This window comes from Cucumis melo, chromosome 11, assembly GCF_025177605.1.
Source record: "Cucumis melo cultivar AY chromosome 11, USDA_Cmelo_AY_1.0, whole genome shotgun sequence".
In the NCBI taxonomy this organism is placed as follows: domain Eukaryota; kingdom Viridiplantae; phylum Streptophyta; class Magnoliopsida; order Cucurbitales; family Cucurbitaceae; genus Cucumis; species Cucumis melo.
Window position 1 is genome coordinate 13,871,682 of NC_066867.1, and position 13,196 is coordinate 13,884,877.

General features: G+C 33.9%; 1 protein-coding gene across 1 annotated transcript; it reads right to left on the reverse strand.

Moving 5' to 3' along the window:
* Positions 1–514: 514 nt before the first annotated feature.
* Positions 515–5,361, reverse strand: LOC103502118 (vacuolar protein-sorting-associated protein 11 homolog). The gene is made up of 5 exons (XM_008465948.3): positions 4,920–5,361; positions 4,494–4,667; positions 4,013–4,333; positions 2,141–3,910; positions 515–1,554 (listed from the first exon to the last, which is right to left on the reverse strand). Exons 1-5 carry the CDS (start codon positions 5,142–5,144, stop codon positions 1,168–1,170), a joined length of 2,877 nt encoding a protein of 958 aa, XP_008464170.2. The 5' UTR covers positions 5,145–5,361; the 3' UTR covers positions 515–1,167.
* Positions 5,362–13,196: the final 7,835 nt, after the last annotated feature.

A 13,196-nucleotide genomic window follows, 5' to 3' on the forward strand; every position in this document is an offset into this window, starting at 1 on the left:
TTTACTTTCTTCCTTTCTTTTCAGCTTAGGATTTAATTTTCTTTGGGCTTGGGTATTCTTGAAATTAGTGTTCTAGTTTAGGAGCAAAACCCTTTGTATAGTTGTGAGACATTGTAGCTTATGATTTGATATTGAATGATGTATTTCTTGAACTTATGCATATCTATATATATTTTCTTTAATGGATTGAAACTCATGTCTTTGCAATTTGATTTTTAGCTCATGCGTTTGTTCGTTTATGTTAGAAATCGACCAAGTAGCAAATGTTAGAGCATGTACAATATAAATATTTTATCACTTTGTTATATTTTTTATAATACCCCTTTTATATATTAATTTTTCTTAAAATAAAAAATTTGAGTAAATGACCTAAACAATTTCCAACCCAATCAAGGTATAAAAGTGTCGAACCCAAATCATGGACACACCCATACTTATGAAGTATAATCATAAAAACAATAATGGAATGTCAATTAATGAAAAAATACCATAGCGAAGAAATCATTGACAACTATTATAACACAATTGCGTAATGCATTCCAAAAAGAAATTTCATGTTATAACCTGAAATGGGTCTGGACAATCATACAATTCAACCTATGTCAATTAAGTTAAATAGTCAAACTATATGAATTCGGTAGTGAAAATTTTAAGAAGACATACCTAAGTAGATTATCCTCATCCAACCATGCCATATCTTCAACACCAGCATCTGAACACATATATCAATCTCTCCAGCGAAACAGAACCAGTAATAAGAGTAGACCATCGAAGAGCGTTCTTGCGTCTGCAGAGCCGAGTCTCACAACAAAGTTAACAGCAACATGTCAAAGAAGAAAAGCTAACTGAACAGCTTCAGAGCGGGAGTGGGATGAACACAAAAAATGATCTCGACAAACGAATACAATCTATTCGCTCAAACCCATTTGCAAAAGAAGACCACATAAAATGTCTTTTTATTACAACATTCGAACATGGGGGGATTGGAGCACACAACCAATGTCGATGAAGCAGAAACTGACGTAACGAAGTTCCTTCCATCCCACTATTGAGAGCGAGTCCAATAGGGTTTTTGTATAAGCTCCCTCCTCATATAGATAGGAACTCAAGAGCATGAGGGAAATGAACTGGAGTTCCACAAACAAGCACCTTCTCTAACCATCATAACTAAAAGCCATTTGTCGAAGAAGCATTCTCTGGGTTTGTAGCATTCACAGTTCCATTACTGGTTTTGCTAATGATTCCCTTACCAAAGTACTGGGCAATCACAGAAAAACCATCTTTTGAACTCTTCACTTGCTGGAAGAATTGATCTTGATCCTTATTCTGCTCTAAGCTTCTCTTCATCTCTACGACTTTTCTGTATTCTGGAGCACACTCTGGACATTCTTTTTCATTATCCCCCAAACAACGCTGATGGAATGAATGCATACACATGAAGTGTACAGCGGGGAGATCAAGAGTGAACGTGCATGCAGTGCACTTGCTAAGCTGAAAAATTCTTGCATTTGTCCTGAGATCTTCAATTTCTTTTCTCATTGCCAATGTGTCTTCCTGTATAAAGCAATTGTCGTTGATAAACTTTCTTTTAAACAACAAAGCCAAACATTTCAGAAGGTAGGATTCTATTTGATCAAACGCTTTAATTGGTAGAAGAAAATAGATGGAAAAAAGAAACTATATCTGCTGCTACGTCCCCAAGTTCATACTCTAGCTGTGTTGTGAAGAAGAAATGAGAAAGCTTCAGGTACTCGTCAAATGTATTCACACAATTTCAAAGTTTGTTCCCTGATCGAGTAGGATCAGCAATCATCTATTGTGTAAGCTATAACTTTCTTGTATCATCATCCTCTTTCAATTACACTTTTTCGTTTGAAATGATTCAATAATTAATATCATCCGGTTACATCAAATAAATTTTAATCATTTTCAGTCAGAGAGATGAAAATTGTTAATTCCAATAGCCTCATTTCTGATTTTATTTTACTATAATAAAGCCATTTCCACATTTTTTTCATTCATTCAACCATTTTGAGTACTCAACAGCCAACCTTCACCCACAATTCAAGAAATGCTTTAAGATGAATTGCATGGATATTTTTCTTTTCCAAGAAATAGTAGTAAGCCAGTAACTACTAACCTGGTACTTTTCAATTGCACGTCTATCCTCTTCAATCATCTTGGATTCCTGTTCAAGCTTTCTTGCAATATAGTCCTTGATGACAGAAAGCGTGAGGCATGGATTTCTTGACAGTGTTTGAATAACTATAATAGGTGGCAAAATATCATCCCTTTCAATATAGGTCAAAACTTCCTTTACTTCTTTGGAACAATCTTCTCCAAGTTCGCCAAAGTACTTCAATAGATCTGCCCATAGGGAAGGGTCGCCTCCCTTTCCTGAATCGCCCAATCTTTTACAGCATGCAATCAAACCCTCATGGTCGTGAGTTTGCATATAGCAAGCTATAACCTCTTTATAAAGTTTCATCTTTTCATATAAATACATAAGTCCTTCCCTAAATGCATTCATTTCACACAGAATAATTACAAGATCAACATCATAGAGAGGATTTTCCAGTTCTGAAGGCCATCCACTCTTTAGCAGACGTAATCCCTTCTCTTTCCTTTCAAGCCAGTCTTTATCCTTCATATGATCTGTATTCCCAGTGCTCACTTTATTATTGGACTCAGCTGACATCAATGTTGCTCCTGATCTTTCTACAAGACTAATGTTTCGCCCATTGCTAACTTGGGACATTGAAGGAAAGTTCAAATCGTTTGACAAGTATAACTCCAACAGTGTATTGTTAATTTCAACTTGAGCAGGAGAGTCCTTAACCTTGTTTGTATACTTTTCAAGGAATTCCATAAGTGACTGCGGGTGATGAATGAAAATGTTCAGAAAGTCAACAGGAGATGGTAACATAGATAAATATATGCCATTTGAGGCCCTTTCCTTCAATGACTCACCATCCTCCGTGCAGAGCTTCATGAGAATATCAATTGTCTCACGTGGCTTGTGTGCTATCAGAATCTTTCCATACTCCTTAATTGTCACCCCAGCTTGACTAGGCTCAAGGCTTGCAATATATTGCAAGGCTTCATCATATCTTCCAAGGTCTTCAAGTAAGATCTTAAGGTACCATTCGTGCTTTCGCTCCCTTCTAGCAACATACATGGCATGTTCATGGTAATTGGCAGCACGACAAACCCTTATTGCAGTCTCGACGTCAAATTTATGCTCTCCAGCACCATCCTCATTCTTAATAAATACATTTAGCTTATTGACATCTTTCAATTTGGTATAGCAGTTTAGTAGAAGTGTGGTGTGATCTTTAGAAGCAAGCCCTTTCTCATGCAAATTTTCCAAGTAATTAGTGAGGTTATAGATTCGCTGAGCATCAAGAAATTTCTGTATAACATAAGAAGGCTCAAGATGTCCAATAGTATGGATATATTGGGCCATAGCCTCATCATAGTCTTGCTTGCTGTATAGATGGTCCCCATACTTTCTAAGCACTTCTGCAGTTGCAGCAGCATCAGCTTGTTGACTTTGAACGAGATTTATAGCTATAGTGTACAAATTTTTTTTAAATAGCATATCTAATTTGCTTTCCATGTCCTTTTCCCCAATACATAGAGCAGATTGGTCGTCCATTATTAGTATAATACTGCCCCACTCACAGAGCATATGAGAAACATCTTTAACAACAAGACTATGAGCAATCAGACGATTCTTCAGGTCATAAACGTTGAAAGTGTTCTTGCTATTTCTCTGATCTGCAATCACACAGAGAAGGTATCCACGAAACCATCCTACGAGTTTTTTTTCCCCTTCAAAAGCCCAGCAAGGACCACGTCCATCAACTTCATAAAAATAAACTGCCTCAGGACGACCAATTATTAGCTCCTAATTACATAAACAAGGTAACTATTATCGTTATGATCAAACATTAGTCAACATAATGACATGACAAATGATATACAAGAGATTAGAACTGCTACTGCATACCAAGCGATCACTCATCGTAACACCATTCACACCACATCCAATATGATCCAGAGTTTGCCCCTTTGGTGGTTGACTGTGCAGGCTGAATAAACTCACTGAATCAGGAGTTACTGCAAATAACTGAAGAGCTTGACCATCAACTCTGAACCCTAACCCCGTAATAGATGATTGGTTCTTGTCTGAGATATCTACTTGAAGCTTGAAACGATTGATACGTTCGCGCGCAATGTCTCCTTTGATGCAATATATGAAACCATTATCCAGGCCAATAGCGATAAGTAGTATTGGGGGTGCCTCCTCTAGAACCAGAAATGATGTGATCTGCAGTAGTAAGGTCATAGATGTTACACTTCCATCATAATCAGGAAGCGTGCTTCCAATGCAGTAAAGTATTAGCATTCATGGTTAAGGTGTCAGGTCTTTCAAAGCAACTGGGAATGAAATAGGAAAATATCTCAATAAAATGAGAAGACAAAACTACCTTTGCCTCGGGAAATTGATTAGTAAATATCCTCAGAATTCCAATGCACTCGGGACTAGTCGCACTTGACCCCTCCGGCTCAATTTTATCGAGATCAAAAACCTTCAGACACATAGCAGTATGCTGCGGAGCTACTTGCACATCTTCTCCAACAGTAACTAGAAAGTTGCGTTGCTGAATATCAACCAAAGCAAAATAAACGTAATCTATGTCAATGATATATCATCTTCAGTTCTATTGCTGGACACTTTATGAATTCAAATCTATAAGTAGAATTCACAAAACAACAGACTAGAGGTGCTGATCAAAGAGAAAATGGTAAAGTTTAAATAACAGTTGAAAGGGAAAGTGGTTAGTATGGTTAATCCATCAAATTGGCATGATGAAGCAACGCAAAATTCAAATTTCCCCAAGGAAATAACATACCTTGAGCTGTTGCAAAAAGGATACAGAGGAGGAATGAGCTTGAAATCCATAGCTGAACTTAAGCCCACGATCAAGTAAATTAACGCTACCGTCATCGCAACCGATCACCACCTTCCCTCTGCCGCTGGAGCAACACTCGATCTTCTTTTCCCTTATCTCTTCAGGAATTGTGCATCTTCCGGCTAGTTTCTCTTCGAAGAACTCGAATTTCCTCCATTGATACATCTTCCCTAGCTTGTTTCACTTGGAATTGGGGTGATCGATGAAGTTCTGTGAGACATTCAATGGAACAAAATCATCAACGGTTTAGTTGGAGATCAATAATAAAACAAGAATCCCGAATCGAATTTCATTTCATTTTCTCCCCTAGAATTTGCCCCGTTCTTGTCATCCCCTTGCGACTCCCCAATTGGAAAAATGCTTTTCTCTCACCTTTCCCTCGCGCAATTTTCTTTCTCTGTGAGCCGAATCAAGCCAGCCCAGTAGATTCCATTTTAGGCCGACTGTTAATGAATGGGCCGGTCTGGAATCTAAATGGGCCCATTTCATTATGGGCCACTTTGAGATTGTAGCACCTCAAACTAGGGTTAAGGCCGACTCTCCTTTTCAAAAGTTTTTCTTCCCCTACATTTCCTACCCGACGTTTGTTTTTAGGGCTTAGGATGGGTTTATGGTGTCTAGAAGTTCGTTGTCACCTCGACAACGGGATGGAGATTTGAACCTGAGACCTCTTGTCCACAAGTACATATAGGTGTCAGTTGAGCTAAGCTCATATTGGCAAAAAAAGAAAATGTGTATTAGGGTTAACCCATTGATCTTCCCATTTTCCTTTAACAGAAGCAAATAAAATTGGAAAAAGAAGAAGAGAAAACACGAAAGGTAAGAAAAGAAAAAAGAAGAAAGAGAGATAAAATAAAATAAATGAACTCTAATGTTAGCACAAGGGAAATCCCTCATAATACAAGTTGAGTTTTGAACAGATCTTGTCCAAAATCTGTACTTAAAATCCAAATGAGGGTAAGATTGTTGGGATCAGCGCAAAAGCAAAAGAAAAGGGAGAATAAAAAAAATGTAACAAAAGAAAAATGATTTGAAGTTAATTTTCCTTAATTACATGTCATTACCACTTTATGTTTATGTTTGGAAGTTGCATTTTCATCTTATATTAGTCAAAGTAGAGGAAAGATAGATAGAGGACCTCACAAGGTAGTCCCAAGTCTAGTGTTGTTTTTTAGGTATTTCTCCATTATTCCTACCAACTTCTTGTGTCTCTTTGAAGCATAGATTTAGCTAACTCAATCTTCAGGTCTTTCGGACACCTTATAGGGCATAGGCATCTTTCCATCGAACTAATCCATGCATCTGTTTCACTAAATTTGCTATGCCCATAAACATTGTGGCACTTAGAGCGTCTAATCCTCGTATCACATACTCATTCGACATATCCATTCTACTACCTGTTGAGCAACAAAAATGCTTTATTTCCTGTATTGACCTTAGTGTAAGTGATATTAGTTTCAACCTTTAATCGTTTATTTATATGTATTAGATTTTGGGTAAGATCCTGTCTTATTTTATTCTTGCCTACGTTATATGCCCATTTAACAAGAGACATACATGATACTTGACTCTTACTTAGGATTTTACTCTTTCATTCCCAAAGAACTTACTATTCTAATACCAACTTGTCACATCCCCTCCCTAGCATCCTTTCTATTCAAAGGAAGATGTGTGGAGCCCTACTCTCTTACAACACATGTTGACTATTTAAACAATTAGCTGGCATGCTTGAAAAATAAATTACTTGAAACTAACACAACAAAAAAACTTACATACGTAGTGTAATAAAATTGTTTAAATACAACTCAATAGTACCAAACTCTTACATACTCTACCCTAACACTCAGTACCTAAGTCCACTATGGACTACGACACATGTTGACTATTTAAACAATTTATTTGTCAAACAAACCAAATCTGATCATCAAAACATTAAATAGTTTTATCTTTCTACGAAAAGCTTAACATTACGTACAAACAATATCATTAATGAATTCTTGATTTAAGAAATAAATCACATTTCACATTTTTTCCAGCATTTTCTAGATTCAACATCATTACTTGAAACACTGATAACTTCCTTAATACTTAACCAACATTAATGTACTTTATATAAAGGGGCGTCTGCAAAATTAACAAAAAATTTGATGATAATAGGATCCATGTCACTATATTTTCTAAATTCTAAAAGTAGCAAATTTAAAAAATTTAAAAGTTGATAGCCTTCTGATAGTCCTCTGATAGCCCTTTGATAGCCCTATGATATATCTATTTACTTGGCATATTTGTCATATTTGTCATATTTGCAATATGTAAAAAATAGGTGTTATGAGCTATTTTTTCTAATTTTTTTTGTCATCTGATGCAATTTTCTTTATATAAAACTCTTCGTTTTGGAACACCCTACAACGTACTTGAAGGAAGAAAAATGGGATTCCCAATGGATGTTTAAAGAAATCGCTCGAAACGCAGGTAATCTAAATTCACAATTTCTACTAACCTTTGATTTGCTCTTGAAATTAAACCTAATACCAGTAATTTTTTGCTCATGGGTTCTTCATAAAAGTTATTGAAAATTGAATAAGCCTTCAAACCATACCAAATAGTGCTTCAAACTCGACTTGTACACTTTGGGCTTCTTAGATTTACGCAAAAATTTTATACTATGTCTTTCATTTCAAAAATCATTATCTCAGCATCAGAATTTCCTCAAGCTTTCTTCACAAAAGTTATTATAAAATGAGCAACCTTCTTAACAAATCAAACCTCACCTTTAAATATTCTTGTGTAGCTCAAACCAAAATAAAAATCAAGGATGATCTGTGTACACAAAGCTCTGCCATGGTTGCCTCTTCCTTCAAGCTTTCTTCATCTCCATCTCTGTCATGGCTGCCTCAACTGTGACATCTATTATCATGACAAACACTACTTCAAGGTGTGATTCTTTCTCTGATAGATTAACACTACTTCAAGTTGTTGAACAAATGATTCTCTCTGATGATGATCTCGCATCTTTAAGAGATTCTATTAGTTGTTCTCAACTTTTTTTCTTGAGGATAGAACTTTGTTCATGTTCTTGTATACTTCTCTTTGAGTGACTTTAGGTGACAAGTTCAGTGTAAGAGTGGTTTGCCACAATAGCTTTGAATGAAGCCTTAGTGCCATTAGTTTGCTTATAGATTTAGATGATGAGAGAGAGAGATGAGAGGTAGAGAGGTCTCACTAGGCGTTTCAATTTGTTCATACGAGATTTCCAGAGAAACTTGGTTCGTGGAGTCGAACTTGTGTTGATGTTGTACTTCTGTTGAGTTGATGCGATGTAGTTCGATCTATAGAATTTGATCCTCTGATTCTCTCTTGGTTGGATGTTTACGCTTGATTATGTTTACACTTGATTAGAGGAAGTGGAGCACGTGATGTTCTTGAAGCTGGCTTCAAGAGTTAGGGAATCTTTTGGTTCTTGGGAGAATTCTCTTTAAACCTCCTAAAGAAAAAAAATTTCGACCCTTACAGATGAAGAGAACTCCTTTATTTATAAAGTTCTCTAGTAGACCTTTATGAACATGGGCCTAGTTGGTCCATGGACCAGACCCATGGGCTCAACCACATGGGTTTGGGTTATATTTAATCTTTGAGCTAAATTAAGCTTATCTTTTTGGCTCAATTGAATTTTAACCCAAGTAAATAATATTTAATTGAACTAAAATAACTAATTTGATCCAATTGTCATAATAAAGACATATGACATATAAGGGTGCAAAAAATCGAATCGAATTGGCGGACCGAACTGGACCGACTTGGTTCGATTTGGATTGGTCTATAAGAATGATGGTACCGAATCGAACCAAACATGATCGGTCCGGTTTGATTCGATTGGCGATTCAACCAATTAGGTTAGAATTATAGAAAAAATTGTCATTTACAACTTTACCTTTACAAGTTGTTTATCTTCATCTCCCAAAATCTTCTTCATCTTTATGTCCCAAAATCTTCTTCATCTCCTAGAGGTCATCGTTTACCTTTACAAGTCATTCAAACCCATTAGTTTACAAGTCGTTCTTCATCTTCTTCTTCAATCGTCGTTCAAACCCAGGTAATAGTTTTTTTTAGAGAGTGGCCAACTGAAATTTTGTCGAATAAACACACTTTGCAAATCTCTTTCCCAATTGGGATTTCGCTGTTTGTGACTTCGTGGAATCGTCAACGTGGGTCTCCTTGAAATTTCAAGCTTATAACATTTTAGAATTATCAATCGTGGTTCTTCATTTGTATCTTTGCAAGTGATTTTTCTTTTGGGGTTTTTTTCCTTAATGGGAGGTTCTAATTATGTTATCATTTTGTTGTTAATAGGGGCGTGGAGAACATGTATAGAGTATTGGCTGGATTTTTGTTGCATGTGGTTTTTGCCTTTTTGGGTTGTTCATCCCATAATTTTTTGGTTATTATGATGCTGATTTTTGAAAAATATTAATTTAATCTTTTTGTTTTTGGGTTGTTCATTCCTTAATTTTTTGGATTTTGGAGTATTGATATGATAATTACTTATAGTTCTTCTGTAATTGATTATGTTTCGATGTTGTCCTTAATTTCTAAATGGGCGGAACCATGAGCATATTTTGAAAATTCTTCCATCTGTTTCTTTCAAGTATGCCTTTTTCATCCATCCACATTCCTATTCAATTCAGAGGGAAAGAAATTCAAAGGCATTCTTCCAACTTCGTCCTAGATAATTTGCATCTCCATGATGCTTTGAACTCAAATTTTAAAGTGCATATAAACTTAATCACTCCATTACCGCATGGTTAAGTAAAATCTAGAAGGAACACCGACAATGATTGAAGGTTTGCAATAATTTAAAACCATTGTTTCTACCCCAATAAAGAAGAAGGAAGGAGGGGAAAAAAAAAAGAAAGGGGGGGGGGAATGGCTCAACCCGACCCAAATGCAAGTTGGGTTGGGTCGGTTTCTATTAGAATATGGATTGTTCATTTTGGGTCAGGTCTATTTTTAAGGAAAACCGACCCAACCCAACCCAATTACATCCCTGGTGGCATCATTAGAGTTTTTAATTTTAATTTGGGACACATGTCAATTTTTAGTTAATCTCAAATGCAATTATTTTGATAAATGATGTTGCAATTTGTGATTGTTTATAAAATTTCTTATTGCTACTTTTGCTACTTTTGCAGTTTAGAAAATGTAGGGACATGGGATCATTATCATATAACTTTTTGTTATTTTTGTAAACACCCCTTAATAATTTGGTTTAATTTAATTAAATTAAAATTTATTAAATTAAATTTATTAAATTGAAACTATAGGTTATATGAGAGATATTCATTTAAATATGATTTAAATAAAATATTAATTAAATATGATTTATGGGTCTTCTAAAAAATATAAAAAAGCGGCAAAGTATTTATACTATATAAAATAATTCCGAAAATGGAAAAAGCTCATAGGCCCAACATGTAAAATACCAAAAATGTCATGTCAGCAATGCGCATAATATATTTGGTAACGCGATTTGGTACACGATCGTTTAGATTTGACTGCACAATCGTTTAGATTTTGTTACACGATCGTTTAGATTTGGTTACACGATCGTTTAGATTTGGGGTTCCAAATCTAAACGATTTTTTTTTTTCAAATTTTGGTATACGATCGTTTAGATTTGGCTACACGATCGTTTAGATTTGGGGGTCCAAATCTAAACGATTTTTTTTTTTCAAAATTTAGTATACAATCGTTTAGATTTGGTATACGATTGTTTAGATTTGGGGTAGCCAAATCTAAACAAATTTTTTTCAAAAATTGCTATAAACAATTTTTTTAATATTCTTTATACATAATGTTTTAGTTTTTGTTACTCTAATTTAAATGCATAACCAATTTTTTCAAGATTCTTATACACCATCAGATTTTGTTATCTAATCTAAACGTAAAAAAAGAAAAGAAGAAAGACGACACAATGCAACAGTGAATGAAAAAAAAAAAGAAAAAAGAAGAAAGATGAAGAAATATATATGCACGCACCTTAAAAAGAGAGAAAAACAAGAAAGACGATAGAAAAAAATAGATTTGGTTACTCAAATTTAAAAACAAAAAAGAAAAAGAAATCGCAACTAAAAAAGAATAGGATAGAAAACGATTAGTACAGAGCAAGATGATTAAAAAATAGCAAGAAGGAGAAAAAGATGGAAGAGCAAATTTGAAATATTTAAAAAATGATTAACTTTATAAGTTTTGTTACACGGACCGTAAATATTTCAATAGTTTGCAGTAAAGTTTCCTTATGATTTAATTAATTATTTTAATATTAATTTAATTCAATTTAGTTTGTTTTAAATTAAATTAAAAAAGAAAACATGAGTGATTCTCCTATGTAACCCAAAAAGCTTTCTAACTCCCTCTTCTTTATCCTAAAGAAGCAGGAGGTTAGAGAACAACCAAGAAAAAATAGTTTTTTTTCCTCTGGGAGTGATTCTTTGGTACTCTGTAATCCTCTAAAAAAGAAAAGAAAGTACTCTCTAGAAATTCCCCTTGGCTAATTTTAGTATTCCTTATTTCTTTCTCTTTATTCTTTTTTAGAAGCATATTTAACCTTACGATAATTTAGTTTTTGTATTCTTTTGTCAATGCACTTGTATTTTTAAGTTTTCAATTAAATAGAGTTTATGGTTTTGTTTAACTATTCTGCTCTAGGGCTCTTATCCCTTCAATTAGTATTAGAGTCATTTCAATTTTTAATTGAGAATTTTAAAAATTTGAATTGGTTTGATAAGATTTTTAGATTGTGGATGTGGGTTTTGCAATTGATTGTTTTTATAATTTTGCCATAAATTTAGTATTTTTGATTTGATCAAAATCGTAAAGATACATACATTTTTTTTTACTTTTATGTTGTAACCACAGGGCGCATCTGATTTGTAATTTAGAGTTCAAAATTGTAAATAATAACAACAACAATAAGAATAATGGAATAGTGGGATTTAGAATTTATAAACGAAAAGAAAAATGCTAAAAATGGGAATTTAAAAGAGAAGGTAGGACTTGGGAGGAAAGACAGAGAGATAGAGAGGGGCAGGAAGGCTACAGTGGTAGGGGACCGTTGAGAGAGGAAATATTGTCTGACCACACCAACACTTCAACTTTGTACTTTCAACGACAACAACAAATTAAAACACATATTTTTCATTTATTTACTTATTTAATAAAATAAAAAAAAAAAAAAAAAAAAAAAAAGAGATTGTTTTATTGTTATAATTTTTATATAGGGTTTTATATGACAAAGAAATTGAAACTATGTAATTTGCAATTGTTAAACAATATATTGAATAGGTAGTTTGCATAAATCTTAAATTTAGTTTTTATTAGGGTGGATTTTTGTTTAACAAGTAATTTTATTATTGTTATTGTAATTTTATTTTTAGCTTATTTAATTTCAAATTAAGGGAATGTTATATTGAAAATATATAGAAAGGAAAAATGAGAAGAAAAAAAGGAAATAATAATAAGGAAGGAAGGAAGGAAGGAAGGAAGGAAAAGATGTTGCAGTTATATTCTTCTATCCATACAGAATGGTTGATTAGACATGAGCATGTCCTGCCTTTTAGTCAAAAAGGACGGCTGTCTTTTTCCGGCCCCACCTTCTTCCATCTCTTTCTCACGTGCTCTCTGTCCGCGCGTTCTTATCACCCCCACCTTAATTCGACTTTCTTTTTCCTTTCCTCTATTTACAGTTTACACTACCATATTATGTTTGGAACAAATATTAATTTCCATTCAATATATACATTACCTATCTAACCTTTACCCGGATTTGATGGCGTATGCTATAATCCTTTTTAACTAATAATTATATCAATATGCATCCGCCCTCAATTTCGAAACATTATAGGTCAACTCAATTTCTAAGTTAATCAATGTATATCAACCGCTCGTTATTACTACACGGTAGCTTTTTCAGATTTCAAATTTACAAAATTGATGATTCGGGTAAATAATGGACAGTTTTCAAAGTAATTTTTTTCTAATAACCTAAATTGATTCATTTATGAAAGTTTAGGATAGAGGATTAAGTGATACAATTATAAGTTAAGTTTTTTACATGGTTTTCGAAATAAACAAAATGAAGAGTATAAAATAAACATGATTACAAAAATTCAAGATTTAAATTAATACAATTAAATAGTTTAAGGGTTGATATTTTCTATT

What these genes read in the sequence shown, in the direction of transcription:
- LOC103502118 (XM_008465948.3), bottom strand. Translation starts at nt 5,144, where the DNA reads ATGTATCAATGGAGGAAATTCGAGTTCTTCGAAGAGAAACTAGCCGGA. An exon ending in CCTTTTTGCAACAGCTCAAG is followed by an intron (nt 4,668 to 4,919) that starts GTATGTTATTTC and finishes GTTGATATTCAG; the next exon opens with CAACGCAACTTTCTAGTTAC. An exon ending in TTACGATGAGTGATCGCTTG is followed by an intron (nt 3,911 to 4,012) that starts GTATGCAGTAGC and finishes TTATGTAATTAG; the next exon opens with GAGCTAATAATTGGTCGTCC.